The 17,476-nt window shown below is 39.9% G+C and overlaps 5 protein-coding genes across 8 annotated transcripts in view; 2 read left to right on the top strand and 3 right to left on the bottom strand.

Annotated features, from left to right (window-relative positions):
- Flo2 (flotillin-2) overlaps positions 1 to 17,476 on the top strand; it is an 87,926-nt gene that overhangs the window by 9,338 nt on the left and 61,112 nt on the right. The gene's annotated exons all lie outside the window — the stretch shown is intronic.
- Positions 1,463 to 3,442, bottom strand: LOC137587206 (glucose dehydrogenase [FAD, quinone]). Its single transcript, XM_068303511.1, has one exon. It carries the CDS (start codon positions 3,314 to 3,316, stop codon positions 1,463 to 1,465), a length of 1,854 nt encoding a protein of 617 aa, XP_068159612.1. The 5' UTR covers positions 3,317 to 3,442.
- LOC137582589 (glucose dehydrogenase [FAD, quinone]) lies at positions 4,421 to 6,304 on the bottom strand. The gene has a single exon (XM_068297189.1). It carries the CDS (start codon positions 6,302 to 6,304, stop codon positions 4,421 to 4,423), a length of 1,884 nt encoding a protein of 627 aa, XP_068153290.1.
- On the top strand, positions 9,029 to 10,278 carry LOC137587115 (uncharacterized). The gene is made up of 2 exons (XM_068303375.1): positions 9,029 to 9,034; positions 9,100 to 10,278. Exon 2 carries the CDS (start codon positions 9,101 to 9,103, stop codon positions 9,950 to 9,952), a length of 852 nt encoding a protein of 283 aa, XP_068159476.1. The 5' UTR covers positions 9,029 to 9,034; position 9,100; the 3' UTR covers positions 9,953 to 10,278.
- Positions 14,995 to 16,975, bottom strand: LOC137582579 (glucose dehydrogenase [FAD, quinone]). The gene is given in 2 exon segments (XM_068297177.1): positions 14,995 to 15,105; positions 15,107 to 16,975. Coding segments are annotated over 2 exon segments (1,980 nt in total).

Raw genomic sequence — 17,476 nt, 5'->3', positions numbered from 1 at the left:
TTTTGTGTGTGCTCTGCATTCAAATTCAATTCAATTTTGCATTTTGAAAGCATCAACAACAAAACACCAACCGCATTGCACCTGTCATCCTTCATTTTGGTTTTGTGATTTATGAATATTTCAATTTGTGATAATGGAATGGCAGTTGTCATAGGGGTTAACGTTTCCATACACTTGTCTCCACACTCCACCCACGCCAAGGCAGACAATTCAAACAAATCAAGGATAAAAGGGGTTAACCGTGAAACAGAACATATACATATAACAATTAGTTATTCGAAATCAAAAACAAATTGAGTTTTCAAGCCAAGACAATCCATCAATAATATTGCATTAGCAACATAAACTTAAAGAATCGGAATTTAAAACAAGTTGGAAAATTATGACTTAACATTTACTCGTATTTATCTGAATACAAATAAAATATTCTTATTCATTTAATGTTTTAAAAGCTGTCTGAAAAGCTTCTGTTACGATATGAAATCACACAATTGAAAAGTCTACTTTTAGGCTAAATTTGGATATTGCAATTCGAAACTTGAACCTGACAAAAACATACCACTTTTATTTTCAATTAGAGCAAAACGAATTAATTTAGACTTTAACACTTTGTTGTTTATAAAACAAGACATAAATTGACTTAGCTTCAATACTAATCAAGAATATATATGTTAGACTGTTATTGTTTTCAACTGTCTGCAGAATACACATGGGTGTCAATAAAATGAAGGCGATATAATAAAGTCAGCCATCTCAGGCAAATTATTTCCGCATATTTAATTTAAATTAACAAAAAAAAGTGAATAAAACAAAAGCGACAACATAAATCATAATAGTTAAACAGCAGCATAGTTGCTAGTCGACTTACTGATACCCTATATTTAATTAAAACTTCTAAAAAAATGTTGAGATGAACTTCGAAGTTGCTTAAATTTATATACAAACTCAAAAAGGTGGTTTATAGAGGGTATCTAGACAACTGTGTCTGCAAAAAATAAGGGGGTGGAGGGGCTGAACTTCACGGTTTTCAATTCAATTATCTTGTTCGCATCTTGCTCTTGTTGGTGTTAATTGTCTAGCATGAAATTGGCCAGAGCTGCGGGCTTTAGATGGGGGAGAGATATAGGAAGAAGATATTTATATGTAGAACGCGGCAAAACTTTAAGTGATAAATTTTTCAATGTCAACCTTTTGATTTCCCTTCAAAGCCAAGACAAGACAAAAGCAGGTGCAAATTCTAATTTTAACTACATATTTGTATTTATTATGTATTTGTGTCATAATGAACTCTTATATGACTAACTTATATTAGAATCAGTTCGTTGTATACAGAAAAAACAAGGCAAGAAACTTAAAAGTTAGAAAATAACAATCTAAAATCACTTAAGCTTCAAAATTGACTGAGGCTTAGTTGATGATGACCTGATTAAAAAAAGAAGATATTCTATTCCCTCTTCTTGTCTTATTTGATAAATCCATGATCTTGCTTAATCATATCAGCTGCTTTTTCTGCTATCATAAAGACAGGACCATTTGGATGTCCTGACATTATCTCTGGCATTATACTGGCATCGGCAACACGCAAATTACGTATACCATGGACCCGCAAACGGGCGTCTACCACAGCGGCTCTATCGGATTTGGGTCCCATTTTTGCAGTACCCGAATAATGGTAGATCGTGAAAGTGAAATGCCTGACATAGCAGGCCCAATAGGCCCAACTTTTGTATGGATGCTGTTTGCATGTTGGTATCTTGCGTTCCCATAGCTTAGCATCGATAGTCTTCATGCCGCGCTGTTCCATCAAACTGACAGCCTTTAATAGTCCTCTCACCGAGATATCCACATCGTAGGGATGAGCAAAATAGTTGGCATGTATCAAGGGATATTTAAAGGGATCACTGCTCTTGAGCATAATGCGTCCGCGACTCTTGGGACGCAAAATCATGGGGAATATCATGAAGGCGTTCAGTGATTTATCCTCAATTTCAGCGAACAGGGAATCATAGATGGATTTCTTTAGGCCAAAAGCACGTGAAATGGCCGGATTTGATGACATTGAGCCGCCGACCAAAAAGAGCTCAATATCCGGCCAGCCATCCTCATCGCGTTCATGATCTAAATCCCAGAAGGCAATGGCTTCACAGCCGCCAGGCGAACCATATGGTCCCTCCATGCGATTGAAGCGATTAATCAAAGTCGGATCGGAAAAGTCTTCGAATTTCAATGAAGTGGCATTTGTGGTAAAGGTGACAGCTGGAGCCGTGTGATCCTGAAGATTATAGCCCACTGCCAGATCCGCTATAGGCTTGATGCCCACCTCACGCAGATGCTTAGCTGGCCCCACTCCCGACAACATAAGCAATTGTGGTGTATTAATAGCTCCAGCCGATACAATAACCTCACGACGTGCCAAAATCTTTTGCATACGTCCATCCATTTGCACCATTATGCCATAGGCGGTCTTTGTCTGTGGATCGATCAATACCTTTGTCACCAGAGCATTTTTCTTCACATGCAAATTGCTGCGTTTGCCCTTCAATGGATACAAATAGGCTCGATTTGAGCTCCAGCGTGTTGAATTGCGAGTTGTTGTATGCAGAAAGGCCACACCGTTTTGAATGCGTCCATTGTAGTCCCGGTATTTGAGGCCATCCTGTTGGGCAGCCTCGACAAATGCCTCGGATATCTTCGAGCGCCAATTTACATAACTGATCTTCACTGGGCCATTACGGCCGACGTAATCCTCCTCGGCATCGGGTACACTGCTGCCCTCGTATTTCTTAAAATATGGCAGGACATCCTTGTAGCTCCATCCGGGATTACCCAGTGCTTCCCAACGATCGTAATCCCTGCGATTACCACGCGTATACATCATGTAATTCAATACCGAACTGCCTCCCATCACTTTACCCCTGGGCCAATTGCAGCGATTGTTGTTCATGGCCAGGCAGGCATGATCTGATGGCTGTGTCCGATATTTCCAATTCATTTCGCCCAATTGCAGAAAATGGGCCACAATCGGTACATCCATGACCAGACGCTCGGGTCCTCCAGCCTCTAGGAGTAGAACCCGCCATTTGGGATTCTCGGAGAGACGGGCAGCCAAAGTACATCCCGCTGTACCAGCTCCAACCACAATGAAATCATATTCACTATCCAATACAACGTTATTGTCATAATTCTCTAGATCGACATCCGCTTGACCGCGTCGCAGGAAATTGATTGTCTCGAAGAGGACATTGTTCTCTTGGGCCGATATTAGCAATACCGATAATGTCGATATTATAAATAGAAATTGCAAATATGGCTTCATGTTTCCACAATAAAAAAAAAAAAAAACAGAAAGAAGCAAACGAACGAACGAACAAAAGAATCCGATCCGTTTAGAATTATTTAGATGTTTGATTCTGATCTCTGATCAACGATCGCGCCTCCTGTGTATAACGCCGCGGTATGGTCTTGCCCAATCGAATTCGTAACTTAAAATGCTGACAAGCTCTGTGGCCAAGTTCAATTTAATATTAAATTTTAAACGCCGATCGTGTCTTTGTGTGTGTGTGCGTGTGTGTTGCGAATCTTTCGGTTAAGAGCTGCTATAAGCCATGCTCGTTTCGGCTAGCTGCCGACTACCAACTTGGCTTACTCATTACTCATCAGAGAGGCGATGGAGTATGAGATGAAGGCGGAGGTGGAGAAGCTGCCGTCAAGAATCTTCAAATCAACTAACCAACACAACTCAACTAGGTAACATTTCGCATGACTATAGACACGTTCACAACACAAAGACCTAACACACACGCACACACACACACACTCGGAGACTCAAATGTATGTAGACATTATATAAAAATTGAAAGCCCGCAACTCTGGCATTGACTTGGACTGATCTTAGAGACTCTTAGTCTCAATTTTTTTCTTTGGTCCAAAACAAACCAAAAAAAAAGAAACTCAAATGCGGAAGCTGAATCTGTGTGTGCACATTAAAGGGCTAATCACTTAATCGCTATATATAGATACACAGATATATCATCGAAAGAACACTAATCCTTGTCAATCAATTAAATTGCTATGTGAACTAAACAAAAGATATACCTATACCTATCTATATTGTTTAATTCTCTGGCTTTGTCTTGAAAAGAGTATAAAGTTCTTAAAATAATCGATATTCGATCTCAAGTTACTGCTTAGTTATCGCCAAAGATTAGCAAATTATTATTTTAGAGTGGCCTAAATGGGGTTTCTTTAAAGCTTGTTGTGTGTAGTAAATAATTTCTGTTTTACTTTAGAGTTTCTTGATCAAAAAGAGAAGAACCTCCAACATATTTCCCAAGTTACCATGCCCTAGCCCTAGCCCTGGCGTTTCTTTTTAAACTGAAATCAAACAACCACAATCAATATTTTATTATGACATTTCGAACTAAAGATCATTATAATTGTGATCTTCTTTAATCATATCGGCGGCCTTCTCAGCTATCAGATAGGTTGGTCCATTCGGATGACCCGAAACCAAGTATGGCATAATGCTAGCATCGACCACACGCAATCGATTGATGCCATGGACACGCAAGCGTGCATCGACCACGGCTGAACGATCACTTCGAGGACCCATTTTGGCAGTGCCCGAATAATGATAGATTGTGTAGGTGAAATGTCGGGCATAGCAGGCCCAATATTGGCTACTCCTGGCTTGGAATTGTCGACAGCCCGGCAATGGGGCCTCCAACAACTTGGCATCGATGGCACGAAAGGCAGGCTCATCTATGAGGCGGACAGCTTGCTCAATGCCTCTTACTGTGATATTTAAATCATATGCATGGGCAAAGTAATTGGCATAGATGAGAGGATGCCGATCCGGATTGCGACTAGCAAGTTTAATGCGTCCACGACTCTTGGCACGCAGAATCATGGGAAAGATCATAAAACCGTTGGCACTACGGCGTTCCAGGTCAGCGAACATTTCCTCATAGATTTGCGGTTTGAGACCAAGGGCCAGACGCAGGGCCACATTTGTTTGTAGTCCGCCACCGACCATGAACAGTTCCATGTCGGCCCAACCACGCGGATTCGATGGATCGTCTAGGGCATAAAATGAAATGGCCTCGACACCGCCTGGAACACGTAAAGGACCGCGACCACGAAAGTAGTCACCCAATGCCTCCGAGGTGAACATTTTCGACACTTGCAACGATGTCGCATTACAGATAAATGAAACGGCTGGAGCCACGTGATCCTGTAGATTGAAGCCAACGGCTAGATCGGCAATTGGTTTTATTCCCATATCGCGCAGATGCTTGGCTGGCCCTAGGCCCGAAAGCATAAGCAATTGCGGCGTATTGATGGCACCTGCCGACACAATGACCTCGCGACGTGCTCGAATCTTTTGCGGCCGACCCTTCACTAATACTCCCGTAGCCGTCTTGGTTTTGCGATCTATGAGAATGCGAGTTACCAGAGTATTTTTCTTCACCTGAAGATTACGCCGCAAGCCCTTCAATGGGTATAGATATGCCCGATTCGAACTCCACCGCGTCTCATTGTAAACATTAGCTTGTAGATAAGATACACCCAATTGATTCTCCCCATTGTAATCGCCCTGCCGCAGTCCGGCCTTTTTGGAAGCCTCCACAAAGGCATCAGCTATTAATGTACGCGGTTTTGTATATGAAACATGTACCGGGCCCATGCGTCCAGGTCTCGACTCGCCCCGATCGGCGTCGGGAATGTGAGAATTTTCATATTTACGAAAATAGGGTAACAATTCCTTGTAGCTCCAACCTGGATTTCCCAAGGCGGCCCACCGATTGTAATCCTCTCGATTACCACGCGTGTACATCATGTAATTCAGCACCGAACTGCCTCCCATCACTTTACCCCTGGGCCAATTGCAGCGATTATCCTTCATGGCCAGGCAATAGTTCGGCGAGGGCTCTGTACGATATTTCCAATTCATTTCACCCAATTGCAAGTAGTGTGCCGATATTGGCATATCCATGGCATAACTCTCTGGGCCCCCGGCCTCGATAAGTAGAACCCGCCAATCGGGATTCTCGGAAAGACGCGCTGCCAAGGCACAGCCCGCTGTACCAGCTCCAATCACAATGAAATCATATTCATTCAGCAACTCAGCGTCGTCCATGTTCTCTAAATCCATTTGCATTTGTCCACGATGCAAATACTCGAGTATATCGATCAATCCATTGCCATTATAACTTTGCCCATTGACAAATGTTCTAGTTGGCAGCAGTCCAAGGCAAAGGGTCAAGAGTAGAGCGAACATTATACTACCACGACTGAACACCATATGTGCTTAGAATTAGTTAGAACTATTCTCTAAGTAAAAAGCTCATAGACCATTATTCTCACTCAACTGGAAATTAAAAAAAAAAACAAAATATTTCCATTCGTGAGTTGTAATCAATATGATAGGCAGATCGAAAGATCATTAATATTCTGAGAAACTGAGAACAGGTGAGAGAGATAGAGAGATTGAGAGCAAATTCAAGTTTTACTTTTCCAGTGAAATATAATTCCTCAAAGTCAACGTCTGAAGGATAAAGCGAACTACTACAACAACAAATGCAATAATTGCGCACTCATATCAAAAATCATAGTTTTAATTGATTTCATTAACAAATCGATAAATATTAGTCAGTTGAATGACACAGAGAGCTTTTGCATAAATTGAACAAAACTGAACAAAAGTTGTTACAATTCCAACGGAATGCAATATTTTAAGGGAGAGACACTGTATACTAATTGAGATGTAAAATGACTGAAACCTTTCATTAGATTTTACGATGATTACAACTTGAAACTTTGATCTAAACCACTGATGATTCGGCAATTTTTTGTTTTTGCCATTACCAACAACAAAACGACAGACCAACCAACAAACGATTGCAATCAAAATGTTCCTCATTGTTTGTAAATTTTGTAATTATTTCCGTTTGCATGTAAATATATGTTTGTGTGTACACACACATATGTAGTATGTATTATTTAAGTTTGGACTTAGAATCAATGGCGACTCCGTCTAATGGAAGTATGCACTAACAATTGTTGGTTAAGGGTACACGGTGAAGGTAACCTTTAGAGGGGCAAAGATATATGGTAGATCCTACTTTAACTTATTATTAAAAAGATTCATATTTTTGCCTTTAAAAGTGTTGAACAGACATAGAGGGAATTGATCTACATCCTGTCCCAATAATTAAATTTTAATTGATTATAAAAGTCTTGGCATTTTGTGAACATTAATTTCAAAGGTAGCAAGAAGTAGTAAGTCTAGGCCCCTCCACATGTGCCCCCCTCCTTGACTACACCCATTGTGCCGCAACTTTGGATCAACAAATGGAGAAGAAGAAGAAAAAAGCCCCAAGCACATGACACACTAAAAACATTAAAAGAATAAGCCAAACAATGCACACTGCCACAAAACTATTGAGTTTTCCAAAGTATATATGTATAAATAAATCAAAAATTATACATTTGCAACGTGAGTGTATAATTAATTTCTATGGAAATTTTTGCATTTTGATTTTGAGCATTAGTTTTATTATTAAATTGATGAATTAAATAAACTTGGTTTGACCTTAATAAGTACATGTTAATAATGCAAATTTCCACAACAACTTATATGGTAAACCCTTTATCCTGGTTGCAAAAAGATTTTGAATTTTAGCATTTTTTCCCTTTTGCTGTTAAACAAAAGTCTATTCTTCTGTGGTTTTTCTCAGTGTGCTTACTGGTTGTTGGCTTAATGTTATTTTGATGACCAAATATGGCCACACAACCGAAGGACATCGGCAGGACTGATGACCGTTACAGACGACGACAGGCTCTTTGTTTGCAGCAAAGAAATTGCATTGCAAATGCAGTAGCAGAAAAGTTCTTTCAACTTCTTGACGGATGAAAAGCACTCAAGGCTATTCGTTGTCGTATTAAGAATCACTGACATTCACGTTGCAACTTTGGAGTCAAGGCAGTTGTGGCGCATTGGGGCCTGCATGTAGAAATTGGCTTCTTGTTGCCATGATTTTTCGCCTCCACTAACGGCAATTAAAGTCTTTGCTAACTATTGATAGATTTTACTGTGCGGTTTCTAGCTGATGTTGTTGTTGCTGCTGCTGCTGTTGGTGTTGATGGCTAATTCGCATCTAGCCAAGAATTTTGGTTTAGCTGTTGTCTTTGACCGCGTTTATTTTTTCGATTTTCGGTTGTTTCGACGTTGATTTTTTTTTTTTTTTTTTTGCAAATTGAACATTTTAGTTATTCTGTGGGCAAAATTCGTTGCTTTGATGAAAATGTTTCTTTTTTCTGGTTTTTCGGTTTTGGTTTGGTTTGGCATTTGCCAATTTTGGGCCTCGATCTTGGTTCTTTGTTGTGACATTGTATTTGGTTTGGCTCGACTTCCAGTTGTTTGTTGGTTCCTTGGCATTTCAGTTCGTTAATTGCAATATAAACTTTATTAATTTGGCTTAGGACATTTGCAAGGGCAGGCAGCTTAATTTACTTTGGATTATTGTGTTGATCTCTTAATTTTGCATTGGAAGAATAAACCTTTAATTTATTGACACAGCTGCCTAAATCAGTGACTATCTTATGATAGTCAGACAATGACTTGCAGATGGTTAGTTTGACAGGTGTTGGGTACATTTTGGTTGGCCATAAAATGTTCTTAGCCCTAAACACACATCTGCGTATTAACCGGTTTTACATAAAAATATTCTTGATCAGCATGACAAATCAAAATCCAAGAGTTGGCATTACCACTTTGGTTTAGGAACCAGTCAACTTATTTTGCTACAGTTTTTGTTTTGCCGTCTATAAATATTGAATTTCGCAAATAGGTAAAATGAAATCGAACAAAAAAAAACAACAACTCTTAAAAGCTCTTTAATGACTAAACAAAGGGAAACTGAATGTTGAAAGCAAAAGCTAACCAAGGTCAGTTTTGTGTATGCGATTGCAAGAACCTTTTGAAAATGCTGTCAAAATGTGTTTGTTCACTTTGAAATAGGCAAAATCCGATGTAAGTTTTAGTTAAGCATTCGAAATATATATTCATTTCTCCTCATTCTCCACATTCATTGCCAGCATGTCCGGCCCTGCGAATACGCCACAACAACTGCGGGGCTTTATGAGGGCAGCTGGCAAGACTGGGCCGCAGCATGGTGTACGGGACTATGTGACCAGTGTGAGGCCAGTGGATCCCGATGATATGCCCAGCACATCACGGCAGGCCAAAATGATGAATTTGCGTTCAAAGAATGTCAATGGACGCGAATCGACAGACACTTTAAGTAAACTGCCCATTGAATGTCGTGTACTCTATCACAATTCGTTGGAGGATAGCAGCGAAGATGATGACATTGAACATCTCTATAATTACGATAACAATGATCCAGGACATGATTTGAGTGAGGATGATGATCAGATAACATTATCCGATTTCCAACCAGCCAATTGGAAGAATATCAATTGGCGTAATGATCAGTATCGTCATACGGGAATGACATATAATGCAACAACAACAACAACAATAACCACAGCAGCAGCAAGTATAGGTGGTACCAAAATGTGGACACCACCGGATAGTCGTCCGCCATTGGCCACCTACACTTTACGTAGAGCCAGTGAGAACACTTCAAGTTCAGTTAATGGCTGTGGGGTAATCTTACGTATTGTTGGACGTTCTTTGGCCCAATGGGGTGTACGTATTGCCGCCGGATTAGGTTTGAGTCGACAGCAGACAGCCTGGTATAAACACTGTTGGCATAATCCAGGACCACGACCACGTGGCCTTAATGTGTTGGGTGTTCGAAATGGTTTTGGTCATGTCACCATGCCTTTGCCACCAGAGCCCTCACCTATGCCCATGGCTGTGCTATCTGAATCTCAATATATTCCAGACCAGTCACAAAGTGAGAACTCATCCTCGACTCTGTGATGTATGTGATGTTTAATGTGAATCTATTTGTAAGGACTTCTTGGGCGCTTTGGATCAAGCTTAAATTCCTTATGAATACCCACACACACACACACACACACACACACAGGAAGAACAAAGAACGTGTCTATTTAGATCTTCCTTCTTATACATAGATGAATCAAACCGCAAATACTCAAGGTTCAATTTACTTTATTTAAAAGATCGTAAAATCATACAAGTTGATTGACCGCTCAAATCTTCCAATAACTTCCTATTTGGATTTCTTTATTTTATTGTCGCGTCTTTTGAGTACCACCAAAGAAAAAAAAATCTATGTATATATATGTCTTAAGAGTTTATTTAGAGATATTTCCAATTGGCCATTTAGGCGTAACAAAGCTCCCAAATCAAATAATTGCACACTTTAATGTGGCTTTATGGCTGGGCAAACAAAACAAACTTATTATGCTTGAATGATTGATTGATGAATTGATTGAACTGACGGACAATTGATGATTTGATATGGCTTTTGGCTATAAGTATGTACATACATATGTATATTTTTGGCCCCCTTCATTTTCGTTTCGATACAATTCGAGGTGGTGGTGGTGGGTAGCCGTAAATACCTAGATGTATGGCAATTATCCGCATTATTTTGATTGAGATTGAGTCATGTCATAATGTTATTCAACTTTTGTTGTTTTTTTTCTTGTCATTTGTTGCGCCTTGTCATCGCAATCTTGTATTTGTATCTAAATCTATTGTGTTTCCATTTGGGATATAATTATACCATACACCCATAGGGTGAAATGGTATATTAAAGTCGCCAAAATGTATGTAACAGGCAGAAGGAAGCTTCTCCGACCCTATAAAGTATATATATTCTTGATCAGGATGAACAGCCGAGTCGATCTAGCCATGTCCGTCTGTCCGTCCGTCCGTCCGTCCGTCCGTCCGTCCGTCCGTCCGTCCGTCCGTCCGTCCGTCCGTCTGTATGAACACGCAGATCTCGGAGACTATAAGAGCTAGAGCCACCAAATTTGGTATGTATACTCGTGTATTATGCACAGTTACAGAGTTAATTGGAATTTCGGCCACGCCCCCCTACGCCCCCAGGAATCACATAAAACTGTTTTTCTTAAAAAGTATGACAGCTAGAGACATCAAATTTAGTTTGTATACCCGATTAGTTAGTGCGCAGAAATTAACTGTTCAAACTTTTTGCCACGCCCCCTTACGCCCCCAGGAATCACACAAAACTGTTTTTCTTAAAAAGTATAATAGCTAGAGACATCAAATTTGGTTTATATGTTCAGTTAGTTAGCCCGCAGAAACTAATTGTTTAAACTTTTTGCCACGCCTCCTTCCGCCCCCGGAATTTACATAAAAGTGATTTCCTTAAAAACTATGATAGCTACCGACATCAAATTTAGGATGTAGACTAGCTTAATAGAGGCGCAGATATTGGCTATTTAAACATTTTGCCACGCCCACTTCCGCCCCCGCAAATCAAACAAAACTGATTTTATCAAAAACTAACAAAGCTAAAGTCACCAAATTTAGTATGTATACTGGCATAGTATGCGCGGAGAATTTAGATATTTTCACATTTTGCCACGCCCACTTCCGCCTCCATAATTTAGAAAAAAACGATTTCCTCCTTTAGTTTTTTGACTATCGCATTTAAATTTTGCAGACTAATTTATCTTATCTATTTCTACCAAACTACCAAATTTTAATGAAATCGGACTAGAAACATGTAAAATATGCGTATGAACGTATTTTACTACGCGGTCCATAAGGGTAAAATTGGCCGTTGGCTAGTGGCGGCGCTAGAGTGCTCGTGTGTTTGTAGAGTGAGCGAGATAGCACATAGTATAGGACATGTAAAAACAATTTAATAGACATACATTTGGTCTTCGAAATTTGGAATATTTGTTTCACCAGGTGTATGGTATACCCAAGTCGACGAGTCGACTTACTTGCTTCATTTTAATTATGTTTTTATGAATTGTGGTTACCCTTTGTGAATTAAGGTGATTTCATTTGGCTAGCATCTCAAGAGAAATGTGATCTTAGCCTTTGCTAATCATGTTTAATCAAATTCTTCTTTTGAAGGGAAAAACGTGATCGAAGACAAGTGATTTGGCATTCAAGACAAGTTCTATCAACACACAACATTCAACAGAAATCTGATAATTAGCTCTCAAAAATTGAGTACGACTTGTTCTACCCTATTTCCTGTCTTTAAATATTTTCGGAACTTACCCAAAAATGAGGGGGAAAAAAACTCAAACTACACAATTAATTGAGTCAAGGTTTTGTGGCTAAGAATCTTAGCTGAACAAAGCATAAAAAAAAAAAAACTTGTATTGTTACTAATTCATTCTCTTCTATGTATTTGGGTGCTGTGAATGGGTTTTTTTTTGTGGGTTGTAACCAGTAAATTGGTAAGCACTTTACAGGGTCAGAATGTGAAGACTATCAACTTACATTCTTTGGCTTTAGCATATGGATGCTGTAATCTTGTATGATTTATGATGTGTGTGTTTGCGTGTCTATGTATGTATATAATACTCATTGTTCTCTCTGTCTCTCTTTCTCGTTCACAGGTGAGCTAAACTAACACTGGTTATGTTTTTGAAGAGTTGTCGATAAAAGAGTGTACGTAAGTTATTCAAGTTCACTAGGTCTCGGTCAGACGCAACTGGTTGCCACTTCTGATGAGTCTAACGAACTTGTTATCAACATATATTGGATAACAAGTTTATTGACCTCTAAGTGGAACGGTAAAACAATGACGGAAGTAAAGGAATTTGCAAAATTCAAAAAACTAAACAATAAAAAAAAAAATCACGTATACTTCCGTTAGCCATTGACCCAGTTTAAGCATATGCACAAGCTAAAAATTTTTTTTATGGCTTTTTTGGCCAACATTTTGTTTTGCAAATTGTCAGTCTAGGGCAATTTTTGGTTGACAAAAGCCAAAAGCAGTGATCATCATCATTTCAGTTGTCTTTCAGTCTTCAGTTTGGTCTCTGATCTGAACACCCATTCGATTCGATCCGATCTGGTCACGTAGGCAGTATAAGCATCCTTCTCTCTCTCTCTCTCTATCTCAGTCTCTCCGTACATCGTTTTAACCGTTTTGTGGGCACGTCTCTGCCTTTAAAAAGACTTTAATCGATTAGGAATAAAATACATTAATTGTTCCGACCTTGAACTTGCCTCGAACGGTCGCGTTTGAGTGAGTGTGTGAAATGTAACCGCGCTGGTTGTTCATTTTATTCTTATACCCTATAAAGATGAGTATGTTTAATGTCACATAAGCAGGATAAAACGACATGAAGGATGTAACGATACTTTACAGAGCTAACTCGAAAGACAATGTCATTCTTAAAAGCTTAAAAACCATTTTCAAACATCATAATCTCTTTAGTTGCAACCAATTCAGCATTGAGACACTTTAATAACAATAATGTAAGAAAAAGTGTTCTTTGAACACGCATACGTTCTTACTCAATCACCTGTAAGAACGTATGCGCTCAAGGGCATTCAGAGTCTGGGTCGCCGGCTGTCTGGAATTTTATCTTACTGTGGCAAAGCCGTGTCTTGAACATTTCCATTAATTAGCCATAAAAAACAAAAACCAAACCGGCGACCTGTTTTTTTTTTTCTTTCAATCTTCAATATATTTTTTGGTTCCAGTTTTATATGTATGTATATATTTTTCAGTCGCGTTTAGAACGCCCTCTGGTTGGCATTTTTATGAGCTACTCGAGGGGCTTTTCGTTTAGCACTTGGCTTTTAATGAACGAATTTCCGTTCTTTTTCCCACAAAAAAGGCCAGCAATTTGCATTGATTTGAAAACTTCCATTGCCTGTCTGATGGTTCCGGCTTCCGGTTTTCATTTCGTTTTTTTCTTATGAACATGAAAATTGTTGACCAAGGTTGGCCTCTTGGCGATGATTTATAACTGATTTTTTGTTTCTGTTGTTCCAAACACGCGTTGGATTGGGCGTTGTCGTGACAAGTTCAAAGTTGATTTCGTATCTCTTCTATGTCTATCTCGACTCCTCTCTCTCTCTATTTCTATCTCTCTTTGCTACTAATTTATTGATTTTTGTTATGTGTTTGAGAGCTGCAAAAACCGCAACAAAACAAAAACAAAACAAAATTATAAAAAACTATAATAAATTAAATGAAATTTACATGCTAATGGCGTGTTTTTGTTGTTGCCTCGGTCGTTGGGTGCGCCTAGTAGTAAGGCTATATTATTTCCATGATTATTTTAGCTAGAGATGGAAACCACAGACACGATATTAACAATGAGCTTCAATACAGAATATTGTGAGTATTAGCTTAAGCTATGACGAGCTTTAACTTAATTTGAATGGGGCATAAATTGTCTAAGGTAATAAGGATTAAAGGCTAAAAGCCTGTTATATTCAGGTAAATTTATTTAATTAAGCTTTGAGCTCAAATATATGGCCATCTCTAAGACTGAAACTTTTTTTTTTGGTTGCCTGCTTTTAGGCTGTTTGATTTTGATGAAGACAAAAAGGAAGTAATTTCTATTATTTCCATTAATGTGTGTATGTTTTTTACAGAAAATTTCATTTATTAAAGTGAGTTGCGTCATTTAAATAATTGTCCAATGAAAAAACGTCTTAAAACTAGTCAAATGAAATATTTTTAAGTGCAGGTCAATGAAGAATACAATAAAACAAATAAAATAACTTAAGGGCTATTAAAATTAAAAAATAATTTAAATTATAAAATAAACTATGACTCGATTTCATGCATTCTTATATGGGGTTATTTATGCATATTGGATTGGTGTATATAGTAATTTTGTGCACACTTCATGGACTTTCTCTTATAGTCTCCTTGTGTTTTCTTATACTGAAGTTAGGCCATGGCAAATCGTTAACATTTGTATTGTGTGTGTTTTGTGTTCGAGACTCTTGAAAATTACTTGGGTTTAGATTGGTGGTAAAGCTATTGGACCCCTGAGCTCTGAGACTGGAGCAGCTACTGACTCGTTTCTATTTTTGGGCTAACTATCGAAATTGTCGCTGCTGCTGCTGCTGCTACTACTATTTGTGATGCTTATTATATTTTTTGTCGTACTCTCCGCTGTTCCAGTATCATGGCTCCGTTTAATTTTTGTATTCTGGATTCTTGAGCCAATCCTCCTTAATAAGATCGGCACCTTTCTCGGCAATCATAATGACTGGGGCATTTGTGTTGCCACTGCTTATGGTTGGCATAATGCTGGCATCGATAACGCGTAATCCTCGGACCCCATAGACCCGAAGTCTTGGATCGACAACAGCCTCGGGATCCCAGGCGGGACCCATTTTAGCTGTGCCACAGGGATGATAAATGGTCATTGATATGGTACGCACATGGCACTCCAGATAGGCATCTGATCCGAATTTATGTTGCTTGCAATTGGGCAACGGCTTGCGCCAAACTCTCGAGCCGAATTGCTTAAAGACCTGGGCTTCGGCCACGCGGAGAGCTATCTTGGCACCCTCTACTAAGGTCTTGACATCCAATTGGTCGTCAAAGTAATTGGCATTGATTAGGGGATAGTGAAATGGATTTGCCGATCGTAACTTGACAGTGCCTCGAGATCGTGGTCGCAATAGCAAAGGCATTATCGTCCAACTGTCCTTGTTGGCAATGGGATGATAGACTTCTTGATAAACCGACTCCTTTAAACCCAATACTTTCTTCACTCGAGCCCCATTATCAGAATTAATGGAGGCGGGAGCCATATGGAATTGTATGTCGGGCCAATCGATACTGCGATTCGAGTATGGTGTGTGGACAAAGGCCAATCCTTCGACCCCTCCCAATGTAGTCATGGGACCACGTTCACGTAGCACATACTGAAAGGTAACAGCTGTAGGATTAAAACGATCCTGGACAATGGCCACTGGTTTATCGACCAGAAACGTCAAACCACCCATGCCCACATGATCCTGCATATTCTCGCCAACTGGGAGATCCTGTAGGACACGTATACCATGCTTCTCCAATTGCTTTTTTGGCCCCAAACCGGACAACATCATCAGTTGCGGTGTATTGATCGCTCCAGCCGATAGGATGACCTCCCGACGTGCCGCTATGCGATAGACCTTACCATGCTTAACAAATTCCACCGCTTGGGCTCGCATTGTTCCCGGCTCGATGATGATTCGCGTCACATGTGAGTTCATTGAGAGATGAAAGTTCTTACGTTGTCGAATGGGTCTTAAAAAAGCTTTGGCAGTCGAACACCGAGAGCCTCGTCGTATTGTGCCCTGAGCAATCATAAAGCCCGCTTGTTGTGCCCCATTGATATCCCGGTTGTCGTAGCCCAATTGAGTTCCAGCTTCCACGAAAGCAGCCACCAATGGGGAATGCCATGGCGACTCCTGGACCGTGAGTAAGCCACCTCGACCATGGTAGGGACTGTGGGCCAAATAGGGGTTGCGATTGTCCTCGGATTTTTTAAAGTAATGCAGGACATTATCAAAACCCCAACCAGTGTTGCCCAGTTCCGCCCAATGATCGTAATCGTGACGATTTCCACGAACATAGAGCATGTAGTTAAGAACCGAACTTCCCCCAAGGACTCGTCCACGTGGCCAGTTGCAGCGATTGTTCTGCATGCCCAAGCAAGCTTTGGTCGAGGGCTCCGTCTTGTACGCCCAATCTAGTTTGCTCAACTGTAGATATGCCGCCAACGAGGGTACATCCGATATCTCATTCTCATCCGGTCCGGCTTCGATTAGCAGAACTTTCCATTTTCGGACCTCACTCAAACGATTCGCCACCACCGCTCCAGCCGATCCGCTGCCAACGACTATGAAATCATATTCTGGCCATAGATTCAATTGGTCCAATGGTCGCGATTCAGGGTCCACGGCATCGTAGCGATAATATGTTATGGCAGCCAACATTAAGGGTATTAGCCATAGTCCTGTAGTGACCACCCCAAATGTTGATTTGATCACTGTCGTTATAAACAACAAATTGAGCACCATTCTGCTGCGTCCAGTGAATGGCAAAGCAAAGTGAAAGTGAATGAGGATTTGCTACGTATGTGTTTCGATTCTGATTCAGATTGATGCCAACTGGCTTACAAACGGGTTATTATTGCTTCGCCTCCAGCTTACTATCACAAAGGGTTTCACTAGTCCAGGGGCTTTTTTCTTCTGTACATGGCGAGATGTGAGTCCTTCACATACGTTTTGTGCTAATCACCGTTGGCCTTTAGCTGAAATGGATATAAATTCGAGATTAAAACAGAGTTCAACATTAGAAAAAGAAAAGCCATTAATAAAATGAAATATAAAGCCAAAAGTGAGGCAAAAAAGAAAAGAGAAATGTGAGCAGTGAAAAGAGTAATAGAGAATGAAAAAACCCCTTCAAAAAAAAAGTAATTGGTTAATTGATGAATTAATTGATTGGTTACCTAGTTTCATTTCCATATGACACTACAGACTATTGACCCCTGCTGTCTACCCTTCCTATTTGTGACGAAT

Source organism: Drosophila tropicalis, unplaced genomic scaffold (assembly GCF_018151085.1).
Source record: "Drosophila tropicalis isolate 14030-0801.00 unplaced genomic scaffold, ASM1815108v1 contig_158, whole genome shotgun sequence".
Taxonomy (NCBI): Eukaryota; Metazoa; Arthropoda; class Insecta; order Diptera; family Drosophilidae; genus Drosophila; species Drosophila tropicalis.
Note: the sequence above shows the minus strand (reverse complement) of the source record. Positions and strands in the feature narration are given on the sequence as shown.